Genomic DNA, 17,452 nt, shown 5'->3' on the forward strand with positions numbered 1-17,452 from the left:
AATCAGATTTGTGCACATCCCCAGCATGGAAATTGTAGCAAAGTCAATACCATTGACTTTCACATGTTGTATTTGAAGCTTATTATCTTTTAACATCCTCCTCAATTCCTACACTGCCTTTAACACTCCATCCTCCTCAAGTATCTCACCTCCAGAGTCCATCCTCATGGCTTGAGGCATGTTTCTGTTCAAAATTAATTGGATCCTTTCAGTTGTTTAAAGGCAAGAATGACCCTGAAGAACTGGCTTCTAGATAAAGGCCAAAATGATTCAATGGCTGTCTTTAGAATTATGCAATGATTCAATCAGGTAAATGCAGAAAGGATGTTTCCACTCATGGGGAAAGTCAAAATTAGTCATTAAATATTGCATTGTCACTAATAAACCCATCAGGAGCAGATGAGAAACAAAGACTGATTAGAAGCATGCTACCCTGATTCTGAAACTGTGTTCTCAGATCAGAAGAGGAATGAACAGAACTTGTCAGCAAATATGAGGCTCCACCTTCATCTCCAGACCCAAGCAATGGTCCTGCCCTGACTCCCAAGCATCAGCACAGTGCCGTATTCCCGGACTCCAGGCGACATTGCCCGATGCCAATCACTGACACCCACATAGCACCCCACTCCCTGACCCCTATGACAGTAACCAACACCTAATTCTTCAAGGAATTTCATGCATTTGATAATTCACTGCTACTAACTCTCTGTTTAACTTGTCCTTAAAGACTATTGATTCTCAGTCTTATTCTGACTTCTACTGTATAATGAAACTTGCTAAAGATTTAGCAGTCAAATTCCCAAATCTCCGATTACTGTATTCACTCTGTCTCAGCCTTTCTGACTCTGGTTAGCAGCTAACTCTGCAATGTTGAGGTAAAGGTAAAGTCACCATAGTCTTTCCAGGCCATAGGGCTGACCTCTCATTTCAGGGGAAGTTGTTTGGTGGTGGTTTAACCTGAAGGTCATCATGCCTTAGGCAAGGGGAGAGGTTGAAAGGAAGAGTCCTTTATTGTAACCTCAACTGCTTTGAGAATATATTTGATTTATTATTGTCACATGTACCTAGATATAGTGGAAAATTTTGCTTCATGTGCAGTACAGGCAGATCATACCATACAAAGTGCATAACAGTGTTAGAACAGAGTGAACAATGATACGGCTGCAGAGAAGGTGCACAAAGAGCGAGATCAACATTAAATTTAAAATTTGAGAGTACTATTCAGGAGTCCAATAACATTGGGGAAGAAACTGTTCTTGAATCTGTTGGTACACGTGTTTAAGCTTTTGTATCTTCTGTCTGACAGAAGAGGTTGGAAGAGATTATAACCAGGGTCTTTGACGATGTTGGCTGCTTTTCCGAGGCAGCAAGAAGTGTAGGTGCAGTCAGTGGGTGGAAAGTTGGCTTGCGTGATGGATTGGTCTGTGTTCACAACTCTCTATAGTTTCTTATGGTCCTGAGCAGCGCAGTTGCCATACCAAGCCATGATGCATCCAAATAGAATGCTTTCTATGGTGCATTTATAAAAATTGGTAAGAGTATTTATGGACATAAAAACAAAGTTGCTGGATAATCTCAGCAGGTCTGACAGCATTTGTGAAGGAAAAAAGCAGAGTTAGCATTTCAGGTCCAGTGAGCATTCCTCAGAACTCAGAGTTCTGAGCAAGAGTCACCGGACCCAAAACGTTAACTCTGTTTTTCCTTCACAGATGCTGCCAGACCTGTTGAGCTTATCCAGCAACTTTTTTTTTGTTCCTGATTTACAGCATCTGCAGTTCTTTTGGTCTTTTTGGACATGTTGAATTTCCTGAGCCTCCTGAGGAAGTAGTGGCATTGTTGTGCTTTCTTGACGTTAGCATTAGCTTGGGTGGTCCAGTACAGATTGATGGTGATTGTTGCTCCTCGGAACTTGATGCTGTTGACCATCTCCATCTCAGTACCATTGATGTAGACAGGGGTGCAACTTGCTTCCTGAAGCCAATGATCACTTCTTTTATTCTGCTGACTTTGAGGGAGAGATTGTTATCTTTACATCATGCCACCAAGCATTCTATCTCTTTCCTGTATTCTGTCTCGCCATTGTTTGAGATCCTGCCCTCATCGCTAGTATCATAGAACATAGAACATAGAACATAGAACAGTACAGCACAGAACAGGCCCTTCAGCCCACAATGTTGTGCCGACCATTGATCCTCATGGATGCACCCTCAAATTTCTGTGACCATATGCATGTCCAGCAGTCTCTTAAATGACCCCAATGACCTTGCTTCCACAACTGCTGCTGGCAACGCATTCCATGCTCTCACAACTCTCTGCGTAAAGAACCTGCCTCTGACATCCCCTCTATACTTTCCACCAACCAGCTTAAAACTATGACCCCTCGTGCTAGCCATTTCTGCCCTGGGAAATAGTCTCTGGCTATCGACTCTATCTATGCCTCTCATTATCTTGTATACCTCAATTAGGTCCCCTCTCCTCCTCCTTTTCTCCAATGGAAAGAGACCGAGCTCAGTCAACCTCTCTTCATAAGATAAGCCCTCCAGTCCAGGCAGCATCCTGGTAAACCTCCTCTGAACCCTCTCCAAAGCATCCACATCTTTCCTATAATAGGACGCCCAGAACTGGACGCAGTATTCCAAGTGCGGTCTAACCAAAGTTTTATAGAGCTGCAACAAGATCTCACGACTCTTAAACTCAATCCCCCTGTTAATGAAAGCCAAAACACCATATGCTTTCTTAACAACCCTGTCCACTTGGGTGGCCATTTTAAGGGATCTATGTATCTGCACACCAAGATCCCTCTGTTCCTCCACGCTGCCAAGAATCCTATCCTTAATCCTGTACTCAGCTTTCAAATTCGACCTTCCAAAATGCATCACCTCGCATTTATCCAGGTTGAACTCCATCTGCCACCTCTCAGCCCATCTCTGCATCCTGTCAATGTCCCGCTGCAGCCTACAACAGCCCTCTACACTGTCAACGACACCTCCGACCTTTGTGTCGTCTGCAAACTTGCTGACCCATCCTTCAATTCCCTCGTCCAAGTCATTAATAAAAATTACAAACAGTAGAGGCCCAAGGACAGAGCCCTGTGGAACCCCACTCACCACTGACTTCCAGGCAGAATATTTTCCTTCTACTACCACACGCTGTCTTCTGTTGGCCAGCCAATTCTGTATCCAAGCAGCTAAGTTCCCCTGTATCCCATTCCTCCTGACCTTCTGAATGAGCCTTCCATGGGGAACCTTATCAAATGCCTTACTGAAGTCCATATACACCACATCCACAGCTCGACCCTCATCAACCTTACTAGTCACATCCTCAAAAAACTCGATAAGGTTTGTAAGGCATGACCTACCCCTCACAAAGCCGTGTTGACTGTATTTGATCAAGCCATGCTCTTCCAGATGGTCATAAATCTTATCCCTCAGAATCCTTTCTAACACCTTGCAGACGACAGACGTGAGACTTACCGGTCTATAATTGCCGGGGATTTCCCTATTTCCTTTCTTGAAGAGAGGAATTACATTTGCCTCTCTCCAGTCCTCAGGTACGACTCCAGTGGAGAGCGAGGATGCAAAGATCTTCGCAAGTGGCGAAGCAATTGCATTTCTCGCTTCCCAAAGCAGCCGAGGACAAATCTGATCCGGGCCTGGCGACTTGTCAATCTTAATGTTTGACAAAATTTTCAGTACATCAGCTTCCTCTATCTCTATCCATTCCAGCATGCACACCTGCTCTTCAAAGGTTTCATTCACTACACAGTTCGATTCTTTCGTAAAGACAGAAGCAAAAAACTCATTTAGGGCTTCCCCTACCTCCTCAGGCTCCACACACAAGTTCCCTATGCTATCCCTGATCGGCCCTACTCTTTCTTTGACCATTCTCTTATTCCTCACGTAAGTGTAAAATGCCTTTGTGTTTTCCCGGATTCCTTCTGCCAAGCCTTTCTCGTGCCCCCTCCTGGCTCTCCTCAGACCATTTTTGAGCTCCTTCCTTGCCTGCATGTAATCCTCTCTAGCTGAACTTGACCCTAGCTTCCTCCACCTTATGTAAGCTACCTTCTTCCTTTTCACTAGAAGCTCCACCGCTCTCGTCATCCAAGGTTCCTTTATCTTACCCCTTCTTGCCTGTCTCAGAGGGACATATTTACTCATCACTCCCAACAACTGTTCCTTAAACCATCTCCACATGTCTATAGTCAGTGAACTTGTAGATGGAGTTAGGACAGAATTTGCCAACACGGTCATGAGTGCATAGGGAGTATAGTAAGGGACTGAGTATGCAGTCTATCAGGGCACTGGTGCTGAGGATTATTGTGGAGGAGGTGTTGTCATCTATTCTCACTGATTGAGGCTCGTTGTTCAGAAAGTCGAGGATCCATTTGCAGAGGGCGGAGCAGAGACTTATGTCTTGGAATTTGGAGAATAGTTTGGTTGGAATTACAGCGTTGGCATTACTCTGCATTGTAAACCAGCAATCCAGTCCAGTGAGCCAAACTCACCCACTCCCAGGATAACTACCTCCCAACTGTATTCCATTGTGCCACCACCTCTGCTGGGTCAGTCCTGGTCTACTGGCAAGACAGTCTGGAACATTATGTTTGAGGTATGATTTTGTGAGTATGTCATGCTGTTGCTTGACAATTTTGTGAGACAGCTCTTCCAATTTTGGCACATGGTACACAAGCTGAGTTTGCCATTGTCATTTCTGGTGCCTTATCAATGCCACGTGGTCTGTCTGATTTCATTTTTTGAAGACTTTATTGACACAGTTGAATATTACATCTTAGAGAGCAGTTAAGAGTCAATCACACGGCTGTGGATCTGAAGTCACATGTAAATGCATCAGCGAACCAGATTTTTTTTAACGACAATAGTCATGCAGATTTTTATTAAATTCAAAGTCTGCTGTCTGCTGTGCTAGAATTCAAAACCATGACTCTAAAACATTACTCTGAATTACTGGTCCAGTGACAATACCACTGCCCCATTACATCCTGAAAGTATTTAAGAAATGTTATTGCATGTATTGATATGTTTGATCCATATAAACAGAAAACCTAATGACATAAAGATTTATCATTTAAAACTGTTTTGTAGGGTGCAGCATTATCAATAATCAAAGCATTGACGGCTGTAGGTTGTTTGAAGCCAAAATATCCCTTCTTAAGCGTGAAGAAATCTGCACTGCTGTACGTTTCTTATCATCTGAAAGGTAACAAATTGTACTAGATACCATTGGAAAATTACCATAGTTCCTGGCGATTAAAATTGTGGATTTGTCTTCATGACCTATTTTTTGGTGGTTGCCATTTTACTTTTGTAGGAAATTTTGCTGAAATTATTTGTTATAAATTTGAGTCACCCAGCGGCTTTCTGGTAAATCATAAATCTTGAGTCTTAAAAATAAAACTGATACCTGATTCCAATTTCTACATGCCTTGTCAGCAAAGCTATGAGGAACCATTCCTCATTAATGAAATACATTGACAATGATACATACGTTTCTTTAATATGGAACAATATATGAATTGTACCTGTAGTTGAGGAACATTGGAGTCAACTACACTTATTCAAGAGATCCTGTAATGCCGACAGAGCATAAGAAAAATTTTATTTGCTAAAATGGACTTATGTTTAAATTTCTTTTGGAAAAATTTAAACTCAAACCAGAAGTACCTTTACAGCCGTTTATCTAAGATTGTAGTTATTGCCTGATACTTGTAAGCCCTCAGACTCTTATTTAGCGATAAACTAAGCTGCCACACATGACATCGACCATTCAAAACGAGTTTATTTGTTTTAGGGGGAAATTTGGGCATGGCACGAGCTATCTTGTAAATCCACATGAATTTCCAGTTGGGATTAGAATGAGGTACTCTTTTAGTTAACTTCATTTAAGATTCATTTCTTCATTTATTCTTATTCAAGAAAATAATTACGTTAAAAAAGAAAAATTAGTTAAACTGCAGAAATATACTCGGATGCTGATGCAGCAGAGAGAGTTTCAGTAAAAGTGCAATATGGCTGATCCAGCATTAACTGAGGCCTGATTTGGAAATGGAAATGAGATGCCCCTCTATCAGGCCATGAAAGACAAAGCAATGGGTTTAGTTCAGGATGGGAATAGAGCTTAGGCTTCAGAGAGGAGATATGATGGCATCCAGGAAGACAGGGAGTGGTGAGACCACAGGTACAGGCACCTTGCCAGTTTTGGAATGTGTGAGAAGCAAGGTATTTGTGTAAAACAGAGATAATGGGAACTGCAGATGCTGGAGATTCCAAGATGATAAAATGTGAGGCTGGATGAACACAGCAGGCCAAGCAGCATCTCAGGAGCACAAAAGCTGACGCTTCGGGCCTAGACCCTTCATCAGAGAGGGGGATGGGGGGAGGGAACTGGAATAAATAGGGAGAGAGGGGGAGGCGGACCGAAGATGGAGAGCAAAGAAGATAGGTGGAGAGGGTGTAGGTGGGGAGGTAGGGAGGGGACAGGCCAGTCCAGGGAAGACGGACAGGTCAAGGAGGCGGGACGAGGCTAGCAGGTAGCTGGGGGTGCGGCTGGGGGTGGGAGGAAGGGATGGGCGAGAGGAAGAACCGGCTAGGGAGGCAGAGACAGGTTGGACTGGTTTTGGGATGCAGTGGGTGGGGGGGAAGAGCTGGGCTGGTTGTGTGGTGCAGTGGGGGGAGGGGATGAACTGGGCTGGTTTAGGGATGCAGTGGGGGAAGGGGAGATTTTGAAACTGGTGAAGTCCACATTGATACCATATGGCTGCAGGGTTCCCAGGCGGAATATGAGTTGCTGTTCCTGCAACCTTCGGGTGGCATCATTGTGGCAGTGCAGGAGGCCCATGATGGACATGTCATCAAGAGAATGGGAGGGGGAGTGGAAATGGTTTGCGACTGGGAGGTGCAGTTGTTTGTTGCGAACTGAGCGGAGGTGTTCTGCAAAGCGGTCCCCAAGCCTCCGCTTGGTTTCCCCAATGTAGAGAAAGCCGCACCGGGTACAGTGGATGCAGTATACCACATTGGCAGATGTGCAGGTGAACCTCTGCTTAATGTGGAATGTCATCTTGGGGCGTCTCCCGCATTTCCCGCGACACATCCCTCACACCCCGCCCCCGCCACAACCGCCCCAAGAGGATCCCCCTCGTTCTCACACACCACCCTACCAACCTCCGGATACAACGCATTATCCTCCGACACTTCCGCCATTTACAATCCGACCCCACCACCCAAGACATTTTTCCATCCCCACCCCTGTCTGCTTTCCGGAGAGACCACTCTCTCCGTGACTCCCTTGTTCGCTCCACACTGCCCTCCAACCCCACCACACCCGGCACCTTCCCCTGCAACCGCAGGAAATGCTACACTTGTCCCCACACCTCCTCCCTCACCCCCATCCCAGGCCCCAAGATGACATTCCACATTAAGCAGAGGTTCACCTGCACATCTGCCAATGTGGTATACTGCATCCACTGTACCCGGTGCGGCTTTCTCTACATTGGGGAAACCAAGCGGAGGCTTGGGGACCGCTTTGCAGAACACCTCCGCTCAGTTCGCAACAAACAACTGCACCTCTCAGTCGCAAACCATTTCCACTCCCCCTCCCATTCTCTTGATGACATGTCCATCATGGGCCTCCTGCACTGCCACAATGATGCCACCCGAAGGTTGCAGGAACAGCAACTCATATTCCGCCTGGGAACCCTGCAGCCATATGGTATCAATGTGGACTTCACCAGTTTCAAAATCTCCCCTTCCCCCACTGCATCCCTAAACCAGCCCAGTTCATCCCCTCCCCCCACTGCACCACACAACCAGCCCAGCTCTTCCCCCCCACCCACTGCATCCCAAAACCAGTCCAACCTGTCTCTGCCTCCCTAGCCGGTTCTTCCTCTCGCCCGTCCCTTCCTCCCACCCCCAGCCGCACCCCCAGCTACCTGCTAGCCTCGTCCCGCCTCCTTGACCTGTCCGTCTTCCCTGGACTGGCCTGTCCCCTCCCTACCTCCCCACCTACACCCTCTCCACCTATCTTCTTTGCTCTCCATCTTCGGTCCGCCTCCCCCTCTCTCCCTATTTATTCCAGTTCCCTCCCCCCATCTCCCTCTCTGATGAAGGGTCTAGGCCCGAAGCGTCAGCTTTTGTGCTCCTGAGATGCTGCTTGGCCTGCTGTGTTCATCCAGCCTCACATTTTATCATTTGTGTAAAACAGACGATTTCAAAATTTGCATATTGTACTGTTTACGTGACCTACAATGTATAAATATCTGATTAATTCTTATTGAGTTAAAGTGCTATCTTAGAATCTCTCACTGGGTGGACTCTCCCAACGCTGGCTCAATAAACGATCATTGATTGTACCTCAAGGCTCCTGAGAATATTTTGTAAAATAATCTACCACAACATTTATAACAAGCAACAGATCTTCAGCCAACCTTAAATCCAGGAACCAATTTGGTGACGTACAAGTAACTCATAGCATACTTTCACAAAAGAGATCTGTTTCCATATGTAGAAATCTTTAATCATAAGTCACAAATACTTTCTCTAAGTGAGTGTTACAAAATTATTCAATCTGAGCTCCAGGACTTCTCCAATTATATTTCCTATTACAGTTCAATATTTCAACTTTAAACCAGGTATGTTAATGTTGTTCACTAGATTTTTCCATGATTTTCAATTTATGGGAGGAAAAATAATTTTAAATATATTTTCTATTTCCAGCATACAATCCAAACAGCTTTGACTATGTGAAAAAGAAATACAGAAAGAAGCTGGAGAAATATGAAGAACATTGTGAACTTATCAGTTACCTCGGTTCAAAGATGACCAAAAAGTACAAGGAGCCAAAAGATAGACCAATTGACTTTGATTACAAATTACAAAAGTTCCTATCACTCAAAAACTTGGATCCTACCGTAAATGATGTTCTTTAAGAAGATTTGACTTCACTAAGCCTGTCACTGTTTTTTAAAATTGAATTATTCATTAGCCAGCAAACATTTTTCTTTTGAGTAACACTTTCTTTAATACCTGTTAGGTTCTTCAAGCAGTGGTAAATGCTACACTGTTAATTAAAGACGTCTTTTGTATCACATTTTAGAATAATTTACAATGTTAGATTTTACTCAGACATAGAAGTGGATAGCCATCTTGCTCCTGTGAGTCTTACAAATTTCATTACCTCATCAGCAATTAGAAGGTATGTAAGAGCAGCCTTGTGATGCTTGTTTTGTTTCTTCCCCTGATTGCTCTAATTAAGTACTTTCTCCTTGTCTGTGTTAACCCAGCTTGGATTTTTTTGCAGACAATCACAGCCATGAAACCTTCTTATTACTAAAGGACTAATTAATTTGCATACCAGTTTGTTTCATTTTGCGTCTACCTAGCACACAGGCTTTGTGTTGCATTCTTACGCCTAAGATTTTCAATTTTTTTGCTTCATTCTGATCATAAGTTACATTTAGAATTGAGAACACATATTCGCTTGAAATAAGTAGTATATTAGGAACTATCGTCGATGGGTTGATGTGCAGACAACAATAAAAGCTAATTCAATGCATGTGTGTTCAGTGGAGAAATATTGTCAGCATAAGTATTTTATGTAGAAAGATAAAAAGGTGGAAAAAAAAATCTGATGAAGATATTTGTCTCAGAGCTCCTACCTACCTCAATGAAGTGTCATTTTCCTCAGTGTTTCTCTTTCAAGGCCCAATGAGTTAATTGTGCCAAACTCACCTCAGTAACATAGAACATAAGAACATAGAACATTACAGCACAGTACAGACCCTTCGGCCCTCGATGTTGTGCCGACCTGTCATACCGATCTCAAGCCCATCTAACCTACACTATTCCATGTATGTCCATTTGCTTATCCAATGACGACTTAAATGTGCCTAAAGCTGGCAAATCTACTACCGTTGCAGGCAAAGCATTCCATTCCCTTCCTACTCTCTGAGTAAAGAAACTACCTCTGACATCTGTCCTATATCTTCACCCCTCAATTTAAAGCTATGCCCCCTGGTACTCGCCGTCACCATCCTAGGAAAAAGGCTCTCCCTATCCACCCTATCTAACCCTCTGATTATTTTATATGTTTCAATTAAGTCACCTCTCAATCTTCTTCTCTCTAATGAAAACAGCCTCAAGTCCCTCAGCCTTTCCTCGTACGACCTTCCCTCCATACCAGGCAACATCCTAGTAAATCTCCTCTGCACCCTTTCCAAAGCTTCCACATCCTTCTTATAATGCGGTGACCAGAACTGTACGCAATACTCCAAGTGCGGCCGCACCAAAGTTTTGTACAGCTGCAGCATAACCTCCTGGTTCAGGAACTCGATCTCTCTATTAATAAAAGCGAAAACACTCACACTTGCCACCTCTCAGCCCAGCTCTGCAGCTACCCGACCCCATGGCACTTCTTTTGCCAACTGATTGCCTGATTTTAACACTCCCCATAGCCAGAAGAAAAGCACACCACAGCCAGGATATCCAGGATTGCACTGTCATCTTTGGCACTAGTGCAATTTTGGAACCCCAACTGTGCACCTGGTCAGGCACTTTCAGCCCAGAGTTGTCTTTCACTGTCAATGCAGGACAACCCAGTGCTTCTCACAACACAGCTGGAAGCAGGGCTGACATTGCTTCACACTTACAACTGCATATTCTTACCCCAGTCACATTTAAGCACCAGGCCACGAACCTCACTAGTCCTAAATAACGTCCCATCTCAAAACCCTCTCAAAGTCTATACAACTCTGTCTCCAGTGCCCATGGGACACCAGCATCTCACCATTGTGCACTATGCAGCCATCAAGGACAGGAGGCCTAGTAACTACGTACAACACTAACTTTTATTTGCAGAAACCCAAAGTGAACAAATGTCAAACCATCAAAGGTTGCATTTCATCCTTGCATACGAACAAATTGTTTGCATATTGAGCAATAAGTATTTTATAGTCAGTGAGTGATCACTGCACCTGGTTGGTGTCAATGAAATGTTGTCTGGCTTGATACTCTGTCATGTAAAAAAAATGATATTTCTTCTGCTCAGTATCCCTCTCCACGTCTTTGGAAGAGTGCTCCCACTCTTCTAGTTCCTCAACATTTATCACATTTTCCTGTTACCTGCTCCAGTTGAGCAGAGCACATCATACTAGGATTATGCAACATATTCTGTCTGGAGTAGACTGAAGGGCTTCACCAGATCTGATCAACTTCATTTTCAGCAGTAAAATAAAACAGAGAACTCCAGTTCCTGGAAATCTGAAAGAAAACAGAAGTTGCTGGACAAACTCAGCAAGTCTGGCAGCGTCTGTGGAGAGAAAGCAGCGTTACTGTTTCGATACCAGTTACCCTTCTTCAGAATTCTTTCAAGCCTAAAAGGAAGAGAAAATGTTTCTTGTTAGATGGAGAACAAGCCAGAGAATGAAGTGGAACTAGAGGGGCAAGGCAGAGAGGTCAAGTGTGCATATGACAGCAAGTGACTGCGAGTGGCATCAAAGAGCCCAAGAAAAATTTGAATCAATAGTTATCAGGGAAAACTCTGTGCTGGTTGGAGTCCTACCTGGCACATGGGAAGATGGCAGTGTTTGTTGTAGATTAATCACCTCAGCTCTAGGATGTCTCTGCAGAAGTTCTTAAAGATAGTGTCCTAGGCTCAACCTTCTCCAGCAGCTTTATCAACGAACTTCCCTCCATCATAAGGTCAAAGTTGGGATGCTTGCTAATGATTGTACAATGTTCAGCACCATTCACAACACCTCAGATACTGAAACAGTCCATGTTCAAATGCAGCAAGATCTGGATAATATCCAGGCTTGGGCTGAAAAGTAGCAAGTAACATTACACCATATAAATACCATCTCCAATAAGAAACAATCAAATCACTGCCCTTGACATTCAGTGATGTTACTGTCACTGAATCCTTCACTATCAACATCCTTTGGATTACCATTGACCAGAAAGTTAACTGGACACGCCATATAAATACAATGGCTACAAGAGCAGATCAAAGGCTAGTATTACTGTGGCAAGTAACTCACCTCCTGAATCCCCAAAACTCATCCGTCATATAGAAAGCACAACTCAGGAGTGTGATACAATTCTCACTGCTCCAACAACATTCGAAGCTTGATACAATTCAGGACAAAGCAGCCTGCTGATTGGGACCACATTGACAAGCATCCACTCCCACCTTCCCAAAGCTCAGTAGCAGCCGTGCGTGCTAGCTACAACTTGTACTGGAGAAATTCACCAAAGATCTTTAGACAGCACCTTCCAAACCCATGAACCACTGTTTTCAAGTGAGAGGAGGAAGATTTAAAAAGAGCACAAGGAGCAACTTTTTTTTATACAGAGAGTAATTCAGAGTGGAATGAACTGCCAGAGAAAGTGATGGATGTGGGTACAGTTACACATTTGAAAGACATTTGGCTAAGTTCATGAATAGGAAAAGTCTGGACGGATATGGGCCAAGTGCAGGCAGGTCGGACTCGTTTATTTTGGGAACATGGTAAGCATGGACTGGTGGGACCAAAGGGTCTGTTTCCATGCCTAATGACTCTATAACTCTATAAGCCGCTCACCATCCTGAAATATATCTCCATTCCTTTGCTGTCACTGGCTCAAAATCCTGGAATTCCTTCCCGAAGGGTATTGTGGGTCAACTTACACCATATGGAGTGCAATAGTTCTAGAAGGCAGCTCACCACCAACACCTTCTCAGTGGCAACTAGGGACAGACAATAATTGCTGGCCAGCCAGCGACACCCATATCCCACAAATGAATATAAAATAAATGGCAGTACAAAGCACTGAGAATTTATCTCAGCAATAACAGCTCTTGAGGAGCTCTGAATATCACAGTGATACCTGTGGCCCTGGATGGATTTGAAACACAAAGAAATTTCAAATGGAATCCACGTGGGTTGAAGCTGAGCAGGAGGCAGTCACTGAGGATGGTGATTTGACTGTGGAAACAAGTTTTGACAAATACCTTGTCAAACAGCATGAACAACAACAAAAGTAATGATGTTGACCAAAAAGGAAGATTAAAATGGAAATCCTGTCAGATATAGGAGCAGAATTTCTTCAATGTGGGTGTACCTGGAAGAGATGTAGTATTAAACACTGAAATAAAACAGGGAACTCCAGATGCTGGAAACCTGAACCCGAATAAAAACAGAAATTGCTGGAGAAACTCAGCAGGTCTGGCAACATATGTGGAGAGAGAAAGCAGATTTTAATGTTTTGAGTTTGGTGAGCCTTCTTTGGAGTTCCAGTTCTGAATAAGGTCACTCGACTCGAAACATTAACTCTGCTTTCTCTCTCCACGAATGTTGCCAGATTTGTTGAGTTTCTCCAGCATTCTCCATTTTTCTTTCATTTTCAGGCTTATCATTTGCTCCACTAGTTGAAGAATGGGCTCATTGAATCTGCTGCCTGCTACAGTCATGAAATTTCCTAGCAGTGTTATCAGCCATGGATGCAGTAACCACCCTCATCAGCATTTGGACCCTCAGAAGCAGTAGGAACACAAGAGTTCTCAAGGATGTGGGAGTCATGGCAGCTCCAAGGGTACCAGCTACAAACTTATAAGAAACCTGTGAGCATCTTGCCAGACAGGCCCCCCCCCCCCCATCAAGGTGATAGGTGGTATAATAATTGCCTACGTATTAATGAGGTGAGATTCAGTGTTGGAGAGAGTGATCATGGGAAAAATCACTTTTAATAGGCATCTCGTTATATCCCCACAAGAATCTTATCTCAATGTCCAGAACCTGGTTAGAAAATATGACCTTTTATTCCTACAATTACAAAGGGTGTCACTGGACTTCTCCCGTGATTCTCCCAGATTTCTCATCATAAGCCCTTTCACTCAGGGCCTTTTAAAATTCCATCACTGGACTCAGGCTTACAGTAACAGAGAGCTGACAATTACTTGAGACGAAAAATGGTATAGCATAAATTCTCACACCCTCCAACTAATTCCACGAAACCAGTAATATCTGTCAGCTAGAAAACTGTCACTAATGCTTGAATTGCAGCAGATGTTACTGTGCAAAGTCACTTTTTATCATCAACTGCGTGAGTGACGATCATTTTAGCTGCAACTACAAGAACAACAGTAGAGAGAGGCGAGCCATCTTTAGTGCCACCCAATGTCTTAACCATCTCTGAGTGATAGCTACCTTTTCCACAGCACCTGGACTGACATGAAATTTTGTTAGGATTAAATGAGGGAATATCAGATGTTTTCAATACTTCCACTTGGTTGTAACCTTAATTTTTATTAAGTAGAATGAACCCTTAAACAGCACGTGCATTTAGTATGATGCAAGGAGTACTGGCATCAGCAGTGTTGAAGCATTTGCAGTCACTGAAAGACAACGTCTTGCAACTGATTACCACTGAATGACATTCACAAGGAAATCCTCCCTTTGTTGCTTTGGCCGACATGGCTATGCTGTAGGATGCTGAAGGTGTTGGTCTGTCTGGAAAATATCCTCACCTTCTTAACTAACACAATGCTGTGGCACTCGCAGATCCCCATCATCCATTCCATTGTGTCCTGCAGTTGTTTGAACATATAACACAGAGCAGTATAGCACAGTACAGGCTTTTCGGCCTACAATGTTGTGCCGAACTTTTACCCTAATCCTAAGGTCTTTCTAACCTCCACCCCTACCTTATACTATCATCCATATGCCTATATAAAAGCAGCTTAAATGCACCTAATGAGGCCAACTCCACTACTGCTGTGGCAATGCATTCCATGCTCCAACCACGGTCTGAGTAAAGATCCTACCTCTGACGTCTCCCCTATATCCACCTCCACTCACTCATAATAGCCCCCTCGTAAAAGCTACCTCCACCATAGGAAAAAGTCTCTGGTGGTCTACTCTATCTGTACCTCTGATCATTTCGTACACCTCTATCAAGTCACCACTCAACCTTCATCGTCCTAAAGGGAAAAGCCCGAGCTCTGTCAACCTTTCCTCATAAGACCTTCCCTCTGATCTCCACCTTTGGGCAGAGTATAGCATCACTACCCCTCTCTCATCTGCATGGCATTCCATAGAAAATGAGCAACTGTAGCTTTCTGGCTTATTTGCCATATCATGAGGACAAGAAATTCCTCAGTAGGGGTTAGTTCCACATTCAGTGGAAGCTGATGCTGCTCTTGGGCTTGCAGATGCATGTGTTTCTCACTCATTTGAGTAGAAGCCCTTAGTTCTGCGGTCACAAAAATGACCATAGCTTCCCTGCCTGAATCCATTGATGATGGTTTCAATTAACCTTTATCAGAAAATCAACTTCCCAGTCAAGTGATAATTCAGCAGTTACAGCACTCTCAAATAATATTCACAGAGCATCCTCCAAATATTAGGACATGGAGGCCCCATCAAGGATGCCTCTACGTTGCACGTCATTAACCTGATTGAGATATCTGTTAGTGAAATCTTTTGATACACATACAGCAGGCTGTGCATGTGGTAGCAATACTGGGAACTTCTCCCCCATTCCCAAATATCTAAGAAAAGCTGAAAGGGTTATGGTTAAGGTGTAAAGTTAACAGCTTCTGAATCTTGTGATGGGATCTTGCAAGGTTATTGCTCCTTTTGTAACCAGGGTTAATTCCAGGCCGTAAGACATTGCCTGTGCCTCACACCCATTGGCATTAATTTATAATGTTTAATGTGCTTGGGACCAGAAATTTTAGGCAATGCAATAGGTCAATGTCCGATACACATATTTCATTGTTAAAACCAAGTTTGCAGCCTTGTGTGTTGATGTTTCAATGATGTTTGCCACATTTAACCAAGATAAACAAAACATGACCTATCAAGCAAAATGTCAGTCTGATATCTGACTTGTGCAGGAGTAACATCTGCTGCAATTCTAGCATGAGTGAGTTATCCAGATGATAGTGTATTTAAATGAAGTGTTACCACTGCCACCTACATGCCCTCATGACTTCATGACCTAGCGTGTAGCTGTGTTTTGGAAATGGTGCCAGCACCAGGAATCGCCAGAGGTCCTGGAAGTGGTAAATATCTCTGCAGCTGGTGAGCACATCCTAGTGAGAGGAGGGCACCATAGCAACATGGTGCATAATAAATGAGGCAAGCTGCATAAAATTGAGGGAGAACTTTTCGAGTTCACAGAGAGAAGCCCTCTATGAAATTCCCCAAAATTTATACCTAGCTGCTTTTTTGGGGAAAATTCAACTTCTTAACTTTTTGCTATTCCTGCTTCCAAGTTCAGTTTCAAGTTCCTTCAACCTGCCTGCTCTGCAACATCGACTCAACACAGCTCCAATGGCTGTGGATCTTTTATAGGGCTTCAAACTGCTTCATTTTTGGGGAAAACAACCGGAGGCTTGGGGACCGCTTTGCAGAACACCTCCGCTCGGTTTGCAATAAACAACTGCACCTCCCAGTCGCAAACCATTTCCACTCCCCCTCCCATTCTTTAGATGACATGTCCATCATGGGCCTCCTGCAGGGTCACAATGATGCCACCCGAAGGTTGCAGGAACAGCAACTCATATTCCGCCTGGGAACCCTGCAGCCCAATGGTATCAATGTGGACTTCACCAGCTTCAAAATCTCCCCTTCCCCCACCGCATCCCAAAACCAGCCCAGTTCATCCCCTCCCCCCACTGCACCACACAACCAGCCCAGCTCTTCCCCTCCACCCACTGCATCCCAAAACCAGCCCAACCTGTCTCTGCCTCCCTAACCTGTTCTTCCTCTCACCCATCCCTTCCTCCCACCCCAAGCCGCACCTCCATCTCCTACCTACTAACCTCATCCCACCTCCTTGACCTGTCCGTCTTCCCTGGACTGACCTATCCCGTCCCTACCTCCCCACCTATACTCTCCTCTCCACCTTCAGTCCGCCTCCCCCTCTCTCCCTATTTATTCCAGAACCCTCACCCCATCCCCCTCTCTGATGAAGGGTCTAGGCCCGAAACGTCAGCTTTTGTGCTCCTGAGATGCTGCTTGGCCTGCTGTGTTCATCCAGCCTCACATTTTATTATCTTGGATTCTCCAGCATCTCTTATCACTGCTTCATTTTCCATTCCAGTTTTTATTTACTTGGAAACCCAAAGGTTCAGCTTCCCATTCAGTTAGGATCTGATCCAAAAAATACAAATTCTGGAAAAATACGAATGGTGAAACTGGATGCACAAACGGAGGGATGTGTAAGGGAGAATAAAAAGAAGAATGTTGTGGTTCCACAGAGTTCATGGACGCAGCACAGGCCCTGCATGGTCCTGCCAAGCTGTCGATTATCTCTGGCATTTCATTACTTTTCTGGAAAGTTTTGGGGTATGCAATTGCTCAATAAATCTACCTCGTCTAAACTTTTCGTCATCTGCCCTTAACTAATATTTCCTACGTGGCGACGTTTCAAAAATTCGGCGTGCGAAATCTCCT

The 17,452-nt window shown here is 44.1% G+C and overlaps 1 protein-coding gene across 2 annotated transcripts in view; it reads left to right on the plus strand.

Annotated features, from left to right (window-relative positions):
* ak9 (adenylate kinase 9) overlaps positions 1-9,535 on the plus strand; it is a 298,446-nt gene extending 288,911 nt beyond the window's left edge. For both annotated transcript variants that reach the window (XM_059645225.1, XM_059645227.1), the window contains exons 38-39: positions 5,103-5,217; positions 8,730-9,535. In XM_059645225.1, coding sequence (XP_059501208.1) covers positions 5,103-5,217; positions 8,730-8,941 — 327 coding nt within the window. In that variant the 3' untranslated portion in view covers positions 8,942-9,535. The remainder of the gene's footprint in view (positions 1-5,102; positions 5,218-8,729) is intronic.
* The last annotated feature ends 7,917 nt before the right edge of the window (positions 9,536-17,452 follow it).

Source organism: Stegostoma tigrinum, chromosome 4, assembly GCF_030684315.1.
Source record: "Stegostoma tigrinum isolate sSteTig4 chromosome 4, sSteTig4.hap1, whole genome shotgun sequence".
Taxonomy (NCBI): domain Eukaryota; kingdom Metazoa; phylum Chordata; class Chondrichthyes; order Orectolobiformes; family Stegostomatidae; genus Stegostoma; species Stegostoma tigrinum.